Here is a 20,252-nt window from a genome sequence, read left to right as displayed (position 1 = left end):
GAGTGGTAGCTGTGGAGATCTAGCACCCTGCAAACACGCAAATTTACCTCCTAATTACTTGCTTGTAATGCCAAACTGTTATTTAGTTTCTGTATCCTTACCTCATTGGGCTCCCACAGCCAGACGTCAAATGTTGGCTTCCGAAGAGCTTCGATCGTCTCTTGGGACAGCATGTACTGTGGACAAAACGGCAGGCAGCGTTACCAAGGATGCCCTGCATCTGTGCAGGATCGCAGTCGCATGTCTCTGAAACTCCCCCGGGGCCCTTTTCACACGGGTTTTGGCCTCATTTCCCAAGGAAAAAGTTTTTTCTCTCTGCCTTTCTCCTTTTTCTCCCAGTAACTCCAGAGCCAGAAGACTATTCTTGGTCAAATCTGATTTACTGCTAAAGCAGTAAGTTCTGCAATTTTTGTGAAAAAAATGCTGCTGAATATGGGGAGGAGATGTTAGGTGGTTGCCAATGTGCACAGCTCCTAATGCACCACGGCAAGGCTGCCTTTTGCAAGCAGACCAGCTAAGGGAGAGCAGCTGTGGGATGTGGGGGCAGATGGGGGCATTTGTGGTGGGGCTGGGGATGCAGAAGATTTGGGAGAAAAGAGATGGGAGAGGAGAGGCTATGGAGGGAGTTGCTGGGGGTAGGGTGTGGATTTAGGTTATTTCAGCAAAGAGATGTGAAGGGTGTAGGATCCTGATCTGTCTCCTACTGCCTTAACTCCACTGCTAGCAAAATAATTTAGTGCATTTAGTGCATCCAGTCATGGCTAGATAATATGAAGTGTCTATGTTTATAATTTTAAAGTAGTTGGTGTAATATATTGAGTTTCAGATGATTTATAGTCTCATTCTGAGTATTTTTTCAAGCCCCACTTTTTCAAATTGGTTGTCAGCCTGTAAGATTTACGTAATTTTTTATCTTTATGCTCAGTGGCTCAAAACAAAATCCAGTTCGTCAGCCAGCTAGGATTTGTTTATAAAAAGAAGAAAAAAAAAAGAATGCAGAAGTTTAAAAGATCAGGGAAGAATCTGGACATTACTGAATCATATTCTTTAGGCTCTATTGATCAAAGTCTTTCTGGAACACAAAAACCTTGTAGCTTTAATTTACCATGCCTGTCTGTAATTAGTTTGGGTTTACTATACTGTGAGTCTGAATGAAATTATCTGAGCCATCAAATTGTTGATATTGAACTAAGAATCAAGGAAGAATAACACTGAAGATGAATTTTCCTTCTGCAGAAGGCAACAGTTTTTGTATCTGCATATATAACGTACATTTAACATGACGCTCTGCAATAAATCTGTGAATGAGAAAAACGATGCGTTGTTTAGTAACAGTGTGGTTGTGGCCAGAGTGGTAGTGGCCACTTCTTTCAGTAGAATCACCGCCTCTTAGCCTAACTGACATTGGACAAATCCAGCGCCTCAAAGGTGATAACAAGTGTCACAGATTTGGTGAACAGAACCCAAACTTCCTCTGAAGCCAAAACCCTTATGAGCGTTGTTCTCTGGACAATAGAGTGTCAGTATACCCTGCAGTCAGTCAGCACAACTCTCTGTAACATTTGTTTTTAATTCAAAGTCCCAATATTATAGCAATAGATCAAAGTTGAAGGGCTATCTATCTGGCATATACACTTATCAAGGAAAAAATCAGTTTGAGAATGGTTATGTTTGCCCTATATTGGGCAAAATTTAATTAAAAAAACCTTAAGTCTAATGATGCCCACTTCACAGGCTTAGATGTCACTTTTGCTAGGCTGAGCTAAATAAATGGCAGTCTTCTAATAACATGGCCAAAACTTACAATTCATTGCTCTGTAAGGCTCTGAAGACAAATTTTCAAGGATGTAGGTTCGATCATACAGCTGGGTCACACACGACAATTTGAACTCGAGAGCCACTGAGACAGCTTTGATCCGTGCAAGCAAATGACCACTGCTAAACTACGATTTGCGCATGTGTGACCTGGTGTTTTGTTAAGGTGTGAGTCGGGCACTGAGCAGCTGCATCCTGGCCGCTTTCAATAATTCCTGTGGGGAAGGCCTGTAGGTGCTAGGACCAAATAATCTGTGTGTTTCGTGGTTTCAGCCCCATTCACCACTGTAAATTTGTACTTGTGTGTGCCCAGTAGATATTTTTCTTCAAACATTGACATTTTCTCTGGTAAATACACTAACTCATTTTCACAGTGGCAATGAATCATTCTGGAGAGAATCCAATGTAGCATTTTCTCTTTGTTTTCCCAACTGAAGCATCCCCATAAATTACTTTTTAAATTAAAAAAATAATCCATTAGGAGAAAACAGAAAGCAGCGCTATTTTCAATTAGAGTACAACATTATAGGCTATTTTTGATTATGTGCTATAAGCATGCAGAATAAGCAAATGTTACTAGACAAAAGAGCATTAAATGTTGACAAGTGCAAAATGTTCATTAACATTTCCAGCACTGATGAGATTTCAAGTATTAAAGACTACTGAGGGTCCAAATCTAAGCCTATGGCAGGCAATAACAGTTTTTCCATTAGCGACCAGGAATTTTGGATCAGGCTCTGGGTTTCAAATAATTAAGTGATAGACGGCTAGGGAGTCGTCCATTGTAAACCAGCATTTGTCAGGATGGCAAGCGTGTGTTAGGATTCGGATAAGAATGAGTATTGCTTGGTACCTTTGGGTAGGAGGGTACATCCCGTCGGGGGGCTGGCCTCTTGTTTTCATCCAAAAAGCTGTACTTGCAGGGACAGTTAGTCCTGAAATGAAATATTGAGCCCTTAGCATTGTGGAAACAGCACTGCATGGTCTCAAAAAATGCCAGATGTATTTTGGCCTTTTGGTAGGCATTTCTTGGAGATTATGCCACTTCTCAACCTCTCCCTCTCTAATCTGGGGTTGCTCAAACGCTTTAAAAGCGCGACCCACTTCAGGATATTCTCCCCTTGTGCAACACTCCCTTCTCCCCTTCTCCATATATTTGAATTCAGATTAGGAGTGTCTTTCTTCAGTCATGTAACCATGGATACCCAACCCCTTCTATTTAAACCTAGTAACTTTCCTTTTAGCAAACAGCTTGTGTTCACCCATGCCGTACCAGCGTGCTTTTCAGACTCGGAGACTGTACCAGCACCACTAAACAAAACAGGCCGCGACTCTGCTCTGCCTCTAACGCCGGTTTGTATGGCAGAGCTCATTGCCTTGCAGCTAAAGACTTACCTCCCCAGAGAGAGCAGCTTTGCCTCGCACTTCGTGTAAGGCAAGCTGTCGCATCCATGCAAACCCCCCTCAGCTTGTGCCACGGCGGGCAGCCGTCTGGGAGAGTTGGCCAGGAATGGCTGAACCCTGCCAGGATCGCCCCGCACTGCACTGCACTGCGCTGCACTGATCATGCACGATGCGTGATGGTGATTTGCCTGCATTTCGCATTTATCCCCGGAGACCTAATATTTGGACTATGCCCTCTCATTTTTCAAACCCCCCTACCAAAGGAACCTGAGAAAAAAAAGCCCAAAATGAAACCAACTGAAACATTCCACTAACTTTATCTGTCCTGGTTTTCAGGATGTTGCATATTTTGTATAGCATCTCTTTTTCATGTTTCTCTGTTGGGAACTGGCCCTCATCTCTCTTATTTTTCCTCTTATCTTTGATGTCTGCTATTATTTCTGATGGCGTTGTCTGAATCCTTTGCAAAGCTATTTCATCTTCTAGTTCATGCTGGTCAGCAGGCTTCAAACAGCTGCCTTTTCCTGCCCTGTTTAAGGAGATTTTCAGTTGGTGAAAAGCTATCTTAACCGTTTCTAACCCCATTTTCTCAAAACTCCACTGTGAGGAGTATTACTGAGATAAAAATAGTGAGACTGGGGCACTCCTTGCCCTAATGGGAGCTGGCTGCCAGGGTTAGCCTGGGGTCAGCCAACCATCCGTATTTCACAGCTGTCCTCAGACTTAGAAGCCTTCATCCTACCACACTGGGGAACGCACCAGAGCCAGGATGCATCAGGCCCTTACAAATGTAAAACTGTATCTGCAAGTTATCATAATTTTAAAAGACACTAGCATGTTATTAGCGTCTGCCAATAGTGAGCACAAAAAGCAGACTAGCAAAAAAAGCAAATCGAGGTCAGGCAAGTAGGGCTGCTTTGCTCTTCTGCAGAGTAGAAATGCACATATCACTATGCCTGATGACTTTTACAAACCTAGCTGTTCATCATTATCCTGTTGTTTGGTAAATGTAACTGTAAAAATACGTAACTGTAGATGAATATAGCTATATATACTGTGATATTATTAAAGGAATATATGCACATACATAGACATGAATTTAATTTACATGTAATATCTAAATCTACCTGTAACACATTATGTAGCAAATGACATACCACAGAAGGGATGACAAGTCAAAACAGGAGCAAAACCATTTCCACTTGCCCTAGGATGCCTCTGTCCCCTGCAACACGCACGCCCCTCGCACCGGTGGGGGAGTCTGTTTGCTGAGATGCCCACGGACGAAGCACCTCAGCCGGGGGGGCTGCTGTTTCCTGACGGCATCACGCTGGCAGAGACGTGGTTGCCTGGGGAATGGGAAGCTCTGTGCTGTTCCTTGGTACCTTGCTCCCAGGTCCTGCTTAATGGCAAGGTCATGCAAGGAACACCCTCTCCTTACTCGTATGCCAAAAAAGGTGACCCACAGCAATCCCTGACTACACGCTGAACCTGGCCAGGATTTTGCACAAGCCTCCCCACGTTACTGGTGCAGAACCTCAGCTTTCACTGTACATTACAAAGGAGAAATAGTGATGTGGTGGAGCGCGGGAGCGTCTGTGGGACAAACAACTGGATATACAAGCTCAGCAAAAAGCACACCCAATTCTACAGGGTTTTTTTTTTTTTTCACATGTATATATTGTGTATTTTTCCAAGCTCTATATGGAAGAGCGGTTGTGGGCAACTGCCACTGCCAAGAAAAACAGATCAATATGGAACAACATGATGCTGGGCAGAGCAAGTTAGACCTCTGCTTTAACTGGAGCATCTATACAACTCCCAAGGTAGCTAGGAGCAAGCTAGCTTGGGTGCCTGCACCCATCATTATGTGCTGCTGAGTAATATCTTACCACATCTTTTGCACGTTATGTTCCATGCTGGTCTCTGACTTTTGAGCTACCGGCTGCCACGTGCCACTACAAACCATCGGTAAAAAATTCACTTTGCCTTTGTTCTCTGTGAAGGTACCACTGTCACCCAGAAAAAGGAGAGCTGCAGCTGCCCCCATAGCTTAGCCCATTTGACTGAACAGCAGCAGTCATGAAGGCAGGAACCGAGCCCCCAGCACAGCGCTGCTTTAGCACGCATGCCACAAGTGAGTGTGGGCACAGAAAGGCCTGCGGTCTGTTCTAGGACCCAGCAGGAGGGATGAGAAGGGACTGAGGGATGAGCATGTGCAGGGCTGAGCTGTTTTCCTGAGGCGATGACTCCAGGAGTGAGAGCAGTTCGCGTTTTACACCCGCCCCGGCAGAGGGGCATTACTTTGCTCTGCTCGTGAGAAGCCGGCTGCTGGCCATGGCGCCCGGTTTCATCCGCAGCAGGGGCTGAGGAGACAGCAGAGACTGGCTTTGCTTCCAAGGCAGACTCGATATTTCTTGGAACAAGGCGATAGGGCTGTCAGGAGGGCTGACAACAGCCTGGGTTGTTTGTGTATCAGTGATAGTCATGGATTTAGAGCTGCTCTGACTTCAAGGCCAAATGTCCGAGACTGCCTGGATCTCTGGCTACTTTCTTGAGTGTTTGGCCCCTGCTGGAGCCTGTGCTACTCTCGTCTTGCTGTCTGTCAGTACCTGAGCTAGCCAGACCCCAGAGGGTCTGCCAATGCATATCACGCTCAAAATTCCTGCATAAGAGATGATGGCGCCTCAAAGCCGGATCAGCAACTTGATGCTGCCCAGACCCATCTGGCCTGAAAGCTCCGGAGATGCAAAGAGCTGTCCTGGTCACCAGAGAGGGATGACTGATCACGAGGGATTCAGCCAGATCCGGAGCAGGCTGCTCTGGGCAGATGTAGCACTCCCCATTCCTGTTTTTCTTGTTAAATGGGTAGCTTAACATATTGTTGTTTATACTACAAAATATAGATTGTAAAATGACAAGATCTGTGACAGGAATGAGTCACGGCTATTGCTGGAACAGTCTTTTCCTTCCTGATGTATGTGGTGTCAACTGCGTGAATGTGAAGTTGCCGTAACTTCTTTCCTGGATTTAGTTTTCTATCTGCCTCTGCATCTCTAGACTCGCCAATGCAACTCTCTCAGCTCCCCATAACAGCTGAGGAAAAATAAAAACACATGCATGCACACACACGTTACTCACATCACATCAAGCACAAATCAGCATATGTGTTTTCGTGTTTGCTGCCAATCTGAACTCTGATTTTTCTAATGAGATTTCCTCACGCACCTGAACAACAAACGATGCAAGCCCCAGGGCAAACTGCAATCCGTCACATTGGTACAAATCTGGAGCAGATCTTCTGAGGTTAATAATGTTCCTCTCCATTTATGCTAGCATGACAGCTGAATTTGGCCTTAGACTTAATAGGAATGTATTAATACCCTGCCTCCTGACATATCTGGATAGTAAAATTTATAAAAGCCAGTGGTTATAAAGTCTAATTCTTTTAGCAAGTCTCCCATTGCCCTCAATGGGAAACAGTTTTGATTAAAGGTCAGAGAATTTGACCCCAAATGATGAAAAAGAGAGAGGCTTTCAAGATAACACAGTTACTTTTGCTGAGAAAAATCTCCTTCACCTACAATTTGAGCAGTGTGGTATACCCCTCTTTAGTAGCCTTCCCAGAAGTATTCCTAATCTCACAGTGATTATTTGTTTGTCTTAATGGGGCATTTTGGTGACATAGGGGGCAGACTTTGCAGCTGATACCATATACTGTGCAAAATGCAATTTTTTCTGCTGTTTTTTTAATTACAGAGAAACCAAGCTTGACAACTGCAGAATGAACCCTTGAATTAGAAAGCAAATTCCCAAATTATTGTTGAAATTGAAATGGACGCTTTATAATAGCATGAGATCATAATTAAAAGAGCTGTTACATATTTATTTGATATTTTCCCAGACTACGGTTTAAATCTTACTGGAGCTAATTCGAATGTTAGCTGTTTCCCAAACAAATGCTTTACTTCACAGAAGTGCTTTTCCTTTTCCCTCTCCCCCAAAAACTGGGGGAAGAGTTTCTGGTCCATATGGTGAAACACAGGAAAAAGTTACCCTCTGCTGCAGGACTTTTTTTCTCTAATTATGCAGCCTGCACTATTTTAACTGATGAATGGCTACAAACCTTCAAATGTCACAGGCTGTTAAATTAAAGCCAGTGTCCTTAGCAGTTATTTGTTTCCTTGCCCCTATACTTCTGAAGCCAGAATGTAACTCTGCTCTGCAGAAATGTTGCATTAGCATGGGAAACCGGATGCTTATTTCTTCAGTTAGATCCAAAATAGAACTTACCTGGTGCTTCTTGCTGCCATTTCCTCCCTCATCTTTTTAATGTCGCTCTTGCATTTCTCAATCTCCACTACTTTCAGGCCTTCCACTGTCAACAGAGGAAAACAACAGGGGTGTTACCATGGTGAAACTCGAAGGATATCATTTCAACAATTGTACAAACTTTCAGAGGGCTTGTAACTGTGGGGTTATCCAGTGAGCGAGGTACTTGTTACAGTCTGCACTGGTTCTCACATATGCAGGTGCTGCCAAAGCGATGTATCTTGAAAACCCACAGGAATTCTTTGCTGCCAATTTTAGATAATAGCTTGAGTATTTTAATTCACAGAACGGTTATAATATCTCATCGTTTCCACGATTGTTCGCAGCAGTCAGCTGTTCTGACGCCTTTACTTCTCTGCTGTTGAACCCTAATCAAAGGGGCTCCGGAGCAAAAAACCTCCAGTGATGGGATGATAAGCGTGGCTAGACAAACGTGTCCCAGTAGGATTAGAATTCCCATTAAGATAAAAGGTTTTAATTTGAAAGTTCATGCAGAGCATTAAGGAGCTTTAACAGGCATTGCTAGCTACCGAGAAACCAGAGAGAAAATGCAGGAGCGAGAGAGAGAGAGAGAAATGTTGAAAAGTTTTGGCTCTAAGAATTGATTTCATTGTGTTTAAGTATTGAAGATCTGTCACTTTTTTTTTTTTTTTTGCAAATCAATTTTGTAATCAAAGGTTATTTCTGCATGCAGCCCAAAAATCCTCTATTCCTCTTCTGTATGTAATCATGAGAGCCAGAAGGCAAAAAGTTTGATTGCCTGTTTATGTTTCAATGCATTTCATTCCACGTATTGCGAGAACCTAATGCAGTGCAAATATGTGAATATTCTCCTTTTTCTTTCCCTCTGGTTGAACTATCAGCATGCTCAAGGACATAATATAGCACCATTTACTAAGTGCATGTCATTCACATGCAACCATTTCACAGCTCGTTTGTTTACTGAACTCATTGTTTGCACGGACAAGCTGTGGTTCAGGGAACTCAAGGGAATGTGTAATTGTACAATCAGTACTCCATCACTTTCTTATAAAATAATAGTCAAAATCATCATACTTATCCGGACGGTTACATATAAGTGATGAAAAACTGCTTTGGAAGGGCAGAACTCTGAAGATCAGCAGAGAGCTCATTTTTTATTTATTTATGCTAGTGATTGCTTTTGGATGAGGAGCAGGGACAGGGAAAAGCAGAAGAGGTATATAAAGCAAGTCCAAAATATCACATATTAGAAGAGAAAAAGGAAAGGGTTTTGAGTTATGCTTGAATACAGGGACACCATCCACTTAAAAATCACATTTCCAGATGGAAATTTTTTGTCTAGCATTGTTATAAGCAATTTCTTTGGGTGATCACTGTTGAAAGGGATGATATGGGTAAGATGCTGTCCTGCTTATTCAATAGCTTTACTCTGGGGATCTGGATGCGCTGTTTTGGCTACTCAGCTCAGCTGCTTTGTTGACGGTCAGCTGCAGACGACCTGCAGCCCCTGCACTACTGTATACCTCCCCTATGCATTTGTCTGGGAGAAGCTTGTGGTAGTCCATTTGCCAAACTGCCTAAATGGGTGGCCGGTTCATATCAGAAGCAGTGGGAATAAAGCAGAGCATCAGACTGACAAGGCAGTAGGACAGGCAACTGCGGAGAGAAGGAGAGAGATGGTGCAAAAAGGCAGCCCTGAGCATTTTTCCTATTGCCTCTCCTTAGCTTTCTCCCAAAACCTCTCCAGGGGAGCAGAGAATTTGCATAATTATTTTCTTAAGGTAGATGTGAGACGCTTACAAATTGTAAAGGGTTTACCAGCGTCCTTATTCACTTGCTGGCTACTGTGTGAACGCTGGGACGAAGTAGAGCCATGGAACAGAGCATTTCCAATGCTTTCCCTGCATGGATACATTTTCCAAGGGGAAGTCACAAGCTTTAGATGGGATTTAAAAGTCAGTTAAAAGATTTGGCTCCTAGAAACAAGTTTCTGTGATTCTGTCTCTAGACAGCAATAGGAAGGAAGCTGAGAACACATTATGTGAGGTGCAGATGTGGAGCTGTCATGAATTCTTATCCCCACACATGTCCCGTCCGGGGAAGAAAACCTGGCGTTCATATGTGAAAGTGGTGGAAAAGAGATTTCTGAAGGAGGTAGGAGAAAAAGCAAAACAAAAGCACAATTCTACTCACATTTTGCTTGCAAATGATAAATGGCCTTGTCATGTGCACTGATTAAGGGCCCGTTATATTATTCTGCAGCAAGAAATACCTTCTGAAAAGACCCTGTGCTGTCTAAAGAAATCCTTGGGCTGAATCCAGCACTGAAACATGGCTCTTACAGCAACCACTGGGAGCCTCGCCTGAATAAGGAGTCTGGATTCCTCCTTCCCCTCACAGTTTTGCCTTTTAAATATGAAAGCCTGGGATTATTTCAAAATGTTGCCGTTTGGCTCTGTTGCAAATTCTGGAAGTCCAATTTTGAGCAGATGGGTGCACTTGTAGATAGGCAACCCAGGGAGCTCCTTCCCACCGGCTGAGGCTGCTGGAGATGTGATCACAAGCACTGAGGCAGAATGGCAGCAGATTGCTGCATCTGCTGTTATTTCTATCAGCGGAGAGACAAAGTTAAAAAAAGAAGCCTCATTTGGGGAACAGTGAATTTAGTTCACCTGCATGGCATGGCAGCTCCAGGAATGCTGCCTTCCCTAAACCAGCAAAAGAGTGCTGCAGAGTGCAAACGCACAACCCTCCCTCCAGCAGCTGCATGTGGATCTTCGTTATCTTCCTCTGCTGCTGCGGGGCTGCTGGTGCTGAAAGGCAGTGGGTACAGGGTACAGCTGGGAGTCCCAATGGCATCGAGGGGAGATCAGGGAGAGAGCCAGTGGATGAAAACAGCCGTCAGCTGTCTGGGATAGACTTTTCCCCCTTGCTGCCGAGGGAGATAGGAAGACCCATGGAAACACTTGCCTTGTTTGCTTTAGTCCGTGGAGCTAGCCTAGAGGATTGGAACTGGTCAGAAATTTCACAGAAAACCCGAAAAATCATCATTTTCATAGAAAATGCAGAGCAGCAGAGACGATTTCTTTTTCTTTCTTTTTCTTTCTTTTTCTTTGGGGTGGGTGGGTGGGTGGACGGAGGGACAGAACAATAAATCAGGGGCGCCTTGGATAAACTGCACGAAGCAGATTGGGTGGGATTGCTACCTGGATTCCTTGCAGAGGTTCGCACGGGCGCTAGGAACGCCGCAAGGTGCCCAGTCCGCAGACATGGGACATGGGGCAGACTTTGCTGGGAGGGCTCCTACCACACCGAGGCTCTTGGAAAGCCCCAGCCTCAGGGCAGTCTGCTGCTAGGGTGGCCTCTGGGAGAGGTTTCCCTGCAGCTGCTCCTTTAATAGGACATTTTTTCCTTTCCTTTCTGACAAAGGCATCAGTTTCACTGAACAGCTGCAGGGTCAAGGTAGCTTCTGACTGGGGGAAATTTCAAGAAAACAGCTTTTTCCATGAACCAGAAACTTTTTTTTTTTCAGCTAGCTTCAATGAGAAAGTATTTTTTACAGCTGCAGTGTTGGGGAAGATTCTGTCCATTTTTGACTTAAAGGTTGCATATCATTGAGGATTTGACCTCTGCTGTTAAAACTGCACTATGTGACAGTGCCTTATTCATATCCCTGCCCTGTCTTTCTTGGACCTGTTTTATGCATAACATACTAAAAAACTACAAGGCAAATGCTGCCTGGAGAAAACAGAAAAGGAGCTCTTTGACCAGATGAACTTTACTTTGTTGCTGCACGGTAACTAAAATCAATTGTGTTACCGTTAACACGTGAAACAAGCAAGGAAAACTACAAATGAGACTGTGTGCCTGCTCTGTTATCATATTCAGCCAGGAAATAGGGCCTGTGAGGTGTGGATTTCTGTGTTCACAACTCAAAAATCACTACCTCTTAAGATCATAAGAAGTACCCTTTGGTTGTGTTTAAGTATACATTGTGCTGCATATTCACTGATACTTCTGATATCATACTTAATTTATGCACACATGCTAATATGATTATGCTGCAGGGTAAGTCCTAACCCCATTTCAGTCCCACACACAGTAGAAAAAGGCAGAGGAAGGGAGTGTAACATACACTTACTAGAAATATATGCAGACCATAGTGCTAATGATGAACTTTAGTCACTAGTAAGAACAAACCCAATCGTATTCAGTTTAATATACAGTAAATGAATTTCTGAAAGGACAGAGAATAAAGGAAAGACAAAGTGTTTGTCCTGTGCAAATTTCCAACATAATTTTTTTTAATGTGGGAGAAAGCAGCTACGTTATCCTCCTTTAATTAATTTGAAAAAGTAGTAGCGAGCTTGAAGGCAAATAAAGGGACACTCACATTCAACTTTTTTCTCCAGCATTGCCAAGTGATTAGCTACTTCCGTTTTCATTTCATTGATTTTAAAAACCCTGAAAAGAAAACCCTCATATATTAGTGTTATACATATATTGCCATATCTATACCACCTACAAAAGACTTTGTGCTAGAAATGTCTACATTTTTCAGAGGATGGATTACTCCAACTGCGATTGTTATAAAGAAAACAAAATTTGCCACAGAAACGTAAAACTTTTGGTGGAAAATACACATGAGTTCAAAAGCTTTCAGAAAAAATAAAACCAAATGATTTTTTTACGGCTCCAGGAATCTACCGTGGCTCTGAAACACTTCAACGCCCCCTCTTTCAGCAGCGACTTCTTATTGTAACCCTTAGGGAAGCAAAGTTAAATTGACGATGCTTCAGCAGCAGCAGCATCTCAGTATTTTTACACCTCTGAAGCTCTCCTCCTTTTGAATTATGGCAGTGATCTGCTGAGCTAGAGTGGAATAGACCTCTCTTATTGAAAGCAACTGGAATAAAATAAGCAGCAATTACAGACTTTAGAAATCCTATTTGAGGAGAGACATGTTTGTGTGGTAACAGAAAAAAACAAAACAAATCAGATGATTATTTTAATGTTCTGTGAAGAAGCATTTCTTTTGCTTCCTAAGAGGACAGAAACACAATGAAAACATTGATATTTGACCTCCTTTTTAGATCAAAGATATGCCATAATTACTTCTGGTTTAAGCTACTGTATTGCTTTTAGTGGGAGACACGTGTACCACGCTTAAATCTGGCAGGAAGAACGAGATTTGAAGGAGATCTTAAGTGCCCCTTCAGCTCCTGTGAAAGGCTCACTTCGGGCCAATAAAAGAAATAGAATTTTAAATTGATAATAATGCTGTTGAGTTTCTTACCTTGAGAATTGCTCGGCAATCTGTCCCAATAAATTATGGAGCAATTCTTCTTTCTCTAAAAAAATAAAAAGGAGAAATAACAGAAAAGGATACAGAGAGGAAGGCACATTCAACTCTTCTGCCGACTTGTTATCTGCAGACTTTTAATTCTGATGACGAAACGTTTAGCCAAAAAGTCATTCTGGTCCTTTGAACAGTGACACCATTTGGGAATGCAGTTTAGTCTATGATTCCTCTTTCCACATAGTTGTTAGTTTCTTTGATTATATCCCTACTGCTTTCTGTCTGCAGATTACAGTCAAGACTTTCGGAAAGATTTTTGGGGGTGCTGGATCTCTGAAAGACATTTTATTAAGGCAGTGCTCTCTGAAAAGGAGACCCCTTTCACATTTCTCAAGCGGGACACCCTGAATTGTCACCTGCTTTTGAAAAGTTTGGCTCGCTGTCTGGCCTCTGGTTCACGAGGACTGCTTTCACATCATCAGAAATGGAATTTTAAATTGATAATAATGCTGTCCAGTACTCAAGCATGCAGGAACAACACAACAGCACTTACAAACAGAAGAAAATCCAGCTTGCTTTTCTGATTTACGCCCTGACATTACACTGGAGACCTATTTTTGGTGCAAATTTGTGAAGAACATACAGCTGTGCACAAACTTCACGCAAGCGCAAGAGGCAGAGGCCAAGCTGACCATCCTGGCAGAGTGAAGTCCACCCTGCAGAGTTCAGGGGATGGACCCAGCAGGATACCTGTAGCACAAATTTCCCGCCCCCTTTTCCCTTGACAATCTAACTAGGTAGCTCCCTGCCTCCCACTGTTACCTTCAGCACTGTGGCACCTAAACCGGCTCAGGAAAGTCAGCTTATTGAAGCCCCAGTCCCTTTCCTGAGACCCTCAGAGGACTGCCATCAGTAACACAGGAAAAAGCGAGTTCTTAAAACAAGACCCTAGCTTTTAAGGCGCACTGTATTTTAGGAAGGAAGAAGAAGCACAACAGCAACGTTTCCTGCTCTTTCGATACGTCCACACTGTGTTCACACAGGCAGAGGAAGCACAAAGCGCGTCTGCTGAGCTCTGAGCTGCTGTATCTACATTGCTCCCATTTCCCTCCACCAGCTTCCTTTATCTGCACTACGCTGCAGTCGTTCTCACGCCAGCAATGTGGATGTGCTCTTGGTCTGTCACGATCAAGAAGCGGCAACATTTGCCTGCTTTCACCACAGATTACAGAACGCCCCTGTACACCCTCGGTAGAAATACCCGACTGACATTTCTGAAGGTACTTCTTGTGTTTGTCTGAGGGAACAAAACTCCTCGTGAGTGCAATAACCTGGACAAAATACCTCAGACAGAAATACAGCCCAGCATTTACAACATATTTCTAAATAATCGCCCTTGTATCTGTTGAAAGGATTTGAAATTCCTCAAATATTAGAGATGTCAGAAATACTTGTCAGGAACATTCGCTTTTTTGTTCCAAACGATTTGGCTATCGCGCCTTACATCTCTAAACGGGAGCAAGCGCTCGCTTTCCCTGACCACCTCACATCTAATTCACTCTTTTCCGGTGTTATCCGGCTCCCAGTGGAGTGGTCAGCAGAGCAAACGCAGAGACTATTAGTTCTTATAAGGGAGGTTCATTTTTCGGTTTCCTCCCCAAAACGTTCAAGACTAACACTGAAAATCAAAGGGCTGAAACAAAACAAACACGGCTTCCTAGGTAAAACAGCAGGAGAGCTTACCGTCCGCAGCACCTGGGGTGTCACACGAGTCCGGCAGTAAGAGCAAACACAGAAACCTGTGCCCTCCCGCTTCACTGCGGCTCGGCTCTCTGACAGTGGCTGTAGCATGCGAGAGACTGACAAGTTCCCTATAAACACTGTTCCAGTAAAGAGGGAAAAAAAAAAAATCTTACTTTCACTCCCTCCCCCTGTCAAAACTCACTTGAAGTACCAGGACATTCTAATCCAGGGAACAGTCAGCTGCAATCTGATGTTTATAGATGTAATAAAAGACTTTCAAAACGAAGATGTATGTTTTTATAACCCTAGGGTGCAGTAAAGATATATGACTAAGAGTGGCAGTTCTTCCCATCTTAAAGAGACAAAGATCCATTTCTTTTCCCCCGTTGCCTTTGAGAGGAGGGACCTCTGTTAACCCCTGTTTACTAAGAAAATGAGAAACTCTGCTGGTGTCATTTAGGCTGGCTTGTCCCCTCCTTTCTAAAATAGGGAGGACGGGCATCCTTGCGCTCCCTTCCTCACTGTCCTCTGCATTTCGTGTCCCGCTGCGCCGGGCCGATACCCCAGCTGCACACAGCTACCTTTTGCCTCAGTTCCTTAGTTTTTTGGTTTTTTTTTTTTTTTTTGCTTTTCCACTGTCATTCCCTATGGGATAAGGAAATTCCACTCCACGTAACACAGGTGGTTGCCACCCGCGCGCCTTGGCAAGGGACCCTAGCTCCGGCCTGCAGCGACCCCAGGGCGAACGGCAACCCTCCTCCCGGCTGACGCCCCTCCAGCGCTGCTGCAAACGGGCGACCTTTGCAAACGCAGGTGTTCGGCAAACCGCAGGCTTTTTCTGCATCGCACGCGGGGCGCTTTAGCGCTGACGGATGGAGAAGGAGAGGAACGCTGCCGAGAGGATACCGCAGGAGCGTGCCGCTGGGGCAGGGCACAGGCCCGCTCAGGCCTCCCCACGGCTCGTTCTCCGCCCCGGTCCCGAAAGCGGCACTGAGGCAGAGGGGAAGCGGCAGCGCAAGGAGTCATTTTGCCTTCGGTTTGACCAGAAAACGGGGGCAGTGGCCCCACTTTTGACTCGGCCTCCGGCTGCGGCCGCGTCGAAGGGCTGGCCGGGAGCGTGCCCTCCCCGCCGGCCGGTCGGTCGGTCGGCAGCTACTTCGCTCCGGGCAGGTAGGCGCTGGGGCAGCTCAGGTTACGCAGGACGGCTGACAGCCCGGCAGCACGAACCGGCCGCCCTGCCCTCCCTGCCGGTACTCGCCTCGGCGATGGTGGCCAGCGAGGCCGGGGCGCAGCAGCCGCCTTCCGGCCCCTGCCCAGCCGGCCTCGACGGGGCGCGAGGGTGGCACGGGGGCGGCTCGCCTCCCCGTCTCTCCCGCGGCGGCTGAGCGCGGCGGCCACGGTGCGGGCCTCTCGCTCGCTCCGCCGCGGATTGGCACCACGCGGGCTTGTGTTTTGGCTCGCCTTTCCTCCTCCCTCCCCCCCCCACCCCCCCGCCATCTGCGTTGCCTTTTTCAGTTCGGGTCGGAGGGAGGGGAGGCCAGGTGGACGAAAGCCGGAGGAAGGGGCCCGAGCCCGCGTCACCGAACGCCTTCATCTTGGCTGCCAAGCTGAGCTGAGGCGACGCTGGGCTGCCGCCCGCCCGCCCGCCCTCGCTCAGGTGAGTAATGCCGAAGCGCGATGCCAGGCAGCCCCTCGCTGCGCGGGGAGCGGAGGAGCGGCGGGGACGAGGGGTTTTCTCCGGCTGGCTCTGCCTCCTCCCTCTCGCCCCAGCCGTGCGCGTGACTGTGCCTCCCAAGGGAAAACAGACAGCTCACAGAATACGTGGATTGAGACTCGGCAGCGAACTTCACCAGCGGCAGAGAGGTACCGGCACAACAGCCGGTACATTTAACTGTCCAGAAAAAAAAAGAAAGCGGCCCCTGTGGCTGCCTCACGGAGCTGCGTCAGTCGCCGGAGGGCTCCGCAGCCCGCCGGGCAGGGCTTTGGCACAGGGCCAGGCGGGGGGCCTTCGAGCGGGCGACGGCGCCCACCTGTGCCAAGCTCGCTGTCCCCCCGCTGCCAGCTGGTAGCCCTGCCCAGGGCTTCCTTCCAGGCAAGGGCATCGGGAAGGCGAACGGATGAACGGCGAGGGACGTGGGAGGCAGAGATGCTGCCCGTGCGCTCAGTCTGGCCAAGCGCCTGCAGTCCGCGCGGGCCGTCCCCCCGCGCCGCGGCTGCTGAGCAAGGAGCGATGAAGGCTGCAGTCCGCCCGCGCGCTGGCTGAGACCCCGGCTGTCACGGTGAGGGCTCGGCTCTCTGTGGACTTCCTCGCGCACCTCCCGGAGGTCAGGGCTGGCTTGTTTCGAAGGGCCCCCTTCCGCAGCTGTGCCCATGTGCCGCACTGGTGCAGCAGGAAAGCCCCTGCCTGCGTCTCCCTCGTGCCCGGACGGCGAACTGCGCGACTCCCTTCGGCTCCGCAATAGCTCCTTTCTCCGCACTCTCAGAAACATGCTAGACTTCAATTGTATTTCTGGAGAGTGTGCTGCCAGTAGGATTTGTTCATTTAATTGGCATCTACAGCAATACTGGAGCGCCTGAACGCTAATTACTGCTACAACGCGGTCATTAGTTTGTCACTTTGGAGTCCGTTCCACCTTGACACCAAAGTCTTTCTAGTGTCAGGAGGGAGAAGATGCCACTTCAGAGGCATTTTGCAGGCCAGGTGCATGTAGCGTTTGCTTGGGAGTTTAAACATCCCGGGAAACGTTTGGTACCTGGGGTTTGGTACACTTTTCAAATAGCCATGCCCCTTTTTGCCTGAGGCCACAAGAGGATAGAGAGCACGTGGCGCAATGGTCCCAGAGGCTGTCACTGGCTCAGAGCTTGCGAGCTGGACCCCCCACCTGTGCGTTGCAGGTGACTGACCCAGCAGTGTTATCGCAATGGCCAGTGCAAACACTGGACACTCACTAGAATAACAATCTTAATTCCAATCCCTCTTCTGTGACTACAGCCAGGAAATGAAGAACAGTTTCTTAGCAGGACCCCAGTGGATGTCTCCCTTATTGGATAAAAGCCACTGCTTAGATTTACCTTCCAGAGAATCGTGTTTTCCAATCTCACCTTTTGCAATCTTTGTTCCACTACAGCATGCTTCACTCTTTTCAGCTGCCTGGGAGATTGCTGAAAAGAGGTACATTTGCTCCAACTGTTGTGAAAATTATGGTGACCCTTCTTTGGCACGTGTTTGGACAAGTTGCCTTGGAAAGCAGAATCACGCAGGCAGCTTTATTTAAGAAGTGCAGACTAGAACTGAGCTGTTTTTTTTTTTTCTTTTAATGAAGAGGAACAATTTTGCAGTCTGCTCATTCTCCCTACTCTCAGCAAAATGTCAGGAATGTTTAAGATTAATGGCAACCCATGTAAAAGAGAAACAGATACCAAGGAACATTAGTTCCATCACACAGTTCAACTTTCCTCCTCTTTCCATAGCAGACTTTGTCTTATGCTTTGGCAACCTACCACCAGAATTTTTCTTGCCCTTTTCAGCTCAGATCTTTGGAAATCCCTATTTTATAAAATGCAGGGAGGAAACAAAGACCTTGTTGACACAGTGAACTGCATTCTGCACAAAGCAGAGCCATGTGCTGTCAGCTGGAGTGAAAAACGAGGGCCCTGGGAAAATGTGAAAAGTCAAATATGGTCTTACAAAAATAAAAGGTTAGGTTCATGTAAAAAAAAGCCAGCTTTTCTTGAAAGCCCTTGGATCAGATTCCCATCTGATATAACACAGTGGGATTCCCCAGTGGAGCCCCGACAGCATTCACTGGCCAAGGAATTGGTCTTTCTGTATCTTGAGGCCAGTGAACACTGATTACAAACACTATTCAGTATGCAAATAATCCTGACTCTATTAACACCCCACCTGTTCTGATCTGATAATGCAAGTAGTATACCCCTAGACCAGAAGTGTGATGCTATTCCAGCAGAGTTCACTTTAATAAGGAAATAATTTAGAAGACAGCTTCCTTCCCCTTAGCAGTCACGTGTGTCCCTCAGCTTTGAATACCTCCCTGTCACAACAAGCAGCAGTCATGGACATGGGATCTGTTTACGGCTTGTAACAAACCTTACTGCGATACAGTCCTTCCCTGTTTCCTATATCTGCATCGTTTTGCTCTCCTTTCTCTGTTTGCTCTCCATATGCACAAGCTCTCTATTGTCGGCTCTCTGATCCCCTCAGACCTCCTTCTACGTCGCTTTGTCGTGTCCTGTCCCTATGGAGGTTTCTGCCTAAGTGACAGCTGGTAAATTGGAAAGCAGCTTTGGTTCCCTATGCCTCCTTCCCATCTAGATAGGAAAGTGCTGCCACACGCTATGCTTTCTTGCACAACACAGGAGTCTAAGCAAAAAAAAGTGGTGGGACCTGTAGTTATCATGAAAAAAGCAAAACTGCCTTGCCCCCTTCCCAGAGCCTCACCCATTTCCTTAAATCACATTTTCCAGCCCTAGACTTTCTGGCTCCCTCCTTTTCTTTCTAGGCACTCTGAATTTCTGAGAGGATCTTAGCCTCTTGCCCCTTGTGTCTCACTTCTCCAAGCTGCATCCCCAGCTGTCTCCTGCCCTCCTACTGTCCCTGCCATCTTCCCAAGATGGGTTGCCCAAGCACCCAGCCTCTCCCTGTAGCTTTACAGCACACAGGCTTGGGCTGTTGTTCAGGCTGCCTTGGAGCAAGTGGCAGGAGATACTGCAGTTACACAGATGAGATATTCCGTGAGCCAGATGCTTTACACAAATTGCCCCAAGCAAATGCTCGGCTTCAAAATCTGAGAGCTACAGCCCTGAGCACAACACTTGCATGCAAAAAAACCCTGTAGAAATGTCACTTTAGTCCTCCCTGTGGAGGACAACAATTATATGCACTGGAGAATTTGTTCCAGATGTTGTCTTTCTTCCAGGCCTCCTTTCATCTTGTCAGGTATTTTAAAATATTTGTTTTACTTAAAGCGACCCTACCCACACCAGAAACCATGCTCTTTCTTCAGCCATTTTGAGATACCTAGGGTTCATACGTTGTGCTCAGTTTTACAGAGTTTTGCTGAAAGAAAAACAAGTTTAACAAAACACTGGAGGACAGGCTTTCAAAAGAGGTCCACACTGGCTTTGCAGAACCATTGCTCTGTGTGAGACTTTCCCCAAGACATCCCTGGGTACTGAGTCAGACCAGAGCAAAGGTCTTTGAAAGGCTTGGACCCCAACCTTTCCACCTCATCTTCAAATACTTTGAAACTTGGGGACAAATATATTTTCAATTTTCCTTGTAGCATATTTTGATCAAGCACTTTTTATTCTGCTGTAGCTACAACCATAAGAGATTGATCTTCCTTTCTTGCATCACAGCCACATAATTTCCATGCAAAAATGATTTCTGATGAATGTGAAATGATTACAAATTCAGTTTTAGTAAATGCAGTTCAAAAGACGTGTTTTACCTGAGAGTTGCCCAGTGGCAACAGGTATTACTTTGTATGGAGACCTGGAAAAGTCAGAGAGGGCTGATATTAATAACACTGAGAAAGCAGTTTGCATTTCACATTTCTGCTCCATGAGAAGTAGGAAGAAATATCGGAATATATTCTAAGCCGGCTCACAAACTGTCAGTTGCAATATGGAACAGGCACTTTTAATGAATGCATAA

The 20,252-nt window shown here is 46.0% G+C and overlaps 1 protein-coding gene across 6 annotated transcripts in view; it reads right to left on the bottom strand.

Annotated features, from left to right (window-relative positions):
- The window catches only part of PDE9A (phosphodiesterase 9A), a 52,289-nt gene that overhangs the window by 15,901 nt on the left and 16,136 nt on the right, over positions 1 to 20,252 (bottom strand). For 2 of the 6 annotated variants that reach the window (XM_009679514.2, XM_009679515.2), the window contains 6 exons: positions 20,047 to 20,090; positions 12,830 to 12,884; positions 11,927 to 11,997; positions 7,513 to 7,597; positions 2,669 to 2,750; positions 102 to 176 (listed from right to left, as the gene is read on the bottom strand). In XM_009679514.2, coding sequence (XP_009677809.2) covers positions 102 to 176; positions 2,669 to 2,750; positions 7,513 to 7,597; positions 11,927 to 11,997; positions 12,830 to 12,884; positions 20,047 to 20,090 — 412 coding nt within the window. Of the gene's footprint in view, positions 1 to 101; positions 177 to 2,668; positions 2,751 to 7,512; positions 7,598 to 11,926; positions 11,998 to 12,829; positions 12,885 to 14,575; positions 14,848 to 20,046; positions 20,091 to 20,252 lie in introns of those variants that run through there. The other 4 variants (XM_068914965.1, XM_068914958.1, XM_068914976.1 and 1 more) reach the window with 3 other exon arrangements.

The sequence above is a fragment of the Struthio camelus genome, chromosome 1, assembly GCF_040807025.1.
Source record: "Struthio camelus isolate bStrCam1 chromosome 1, bStrCam1.hap1, whole genome shotgun sequence".
Lineage (NCBI taxonomy): Eukaryota > Metazoa > Chordata > Aves > Struthioniformes > Struthionidae > Struthio > Struthio camelus.
Note: the sequence above shows the minus strand (reverse complement) of the source record. Positions and strands in the feature narration are given on the sequence as shown.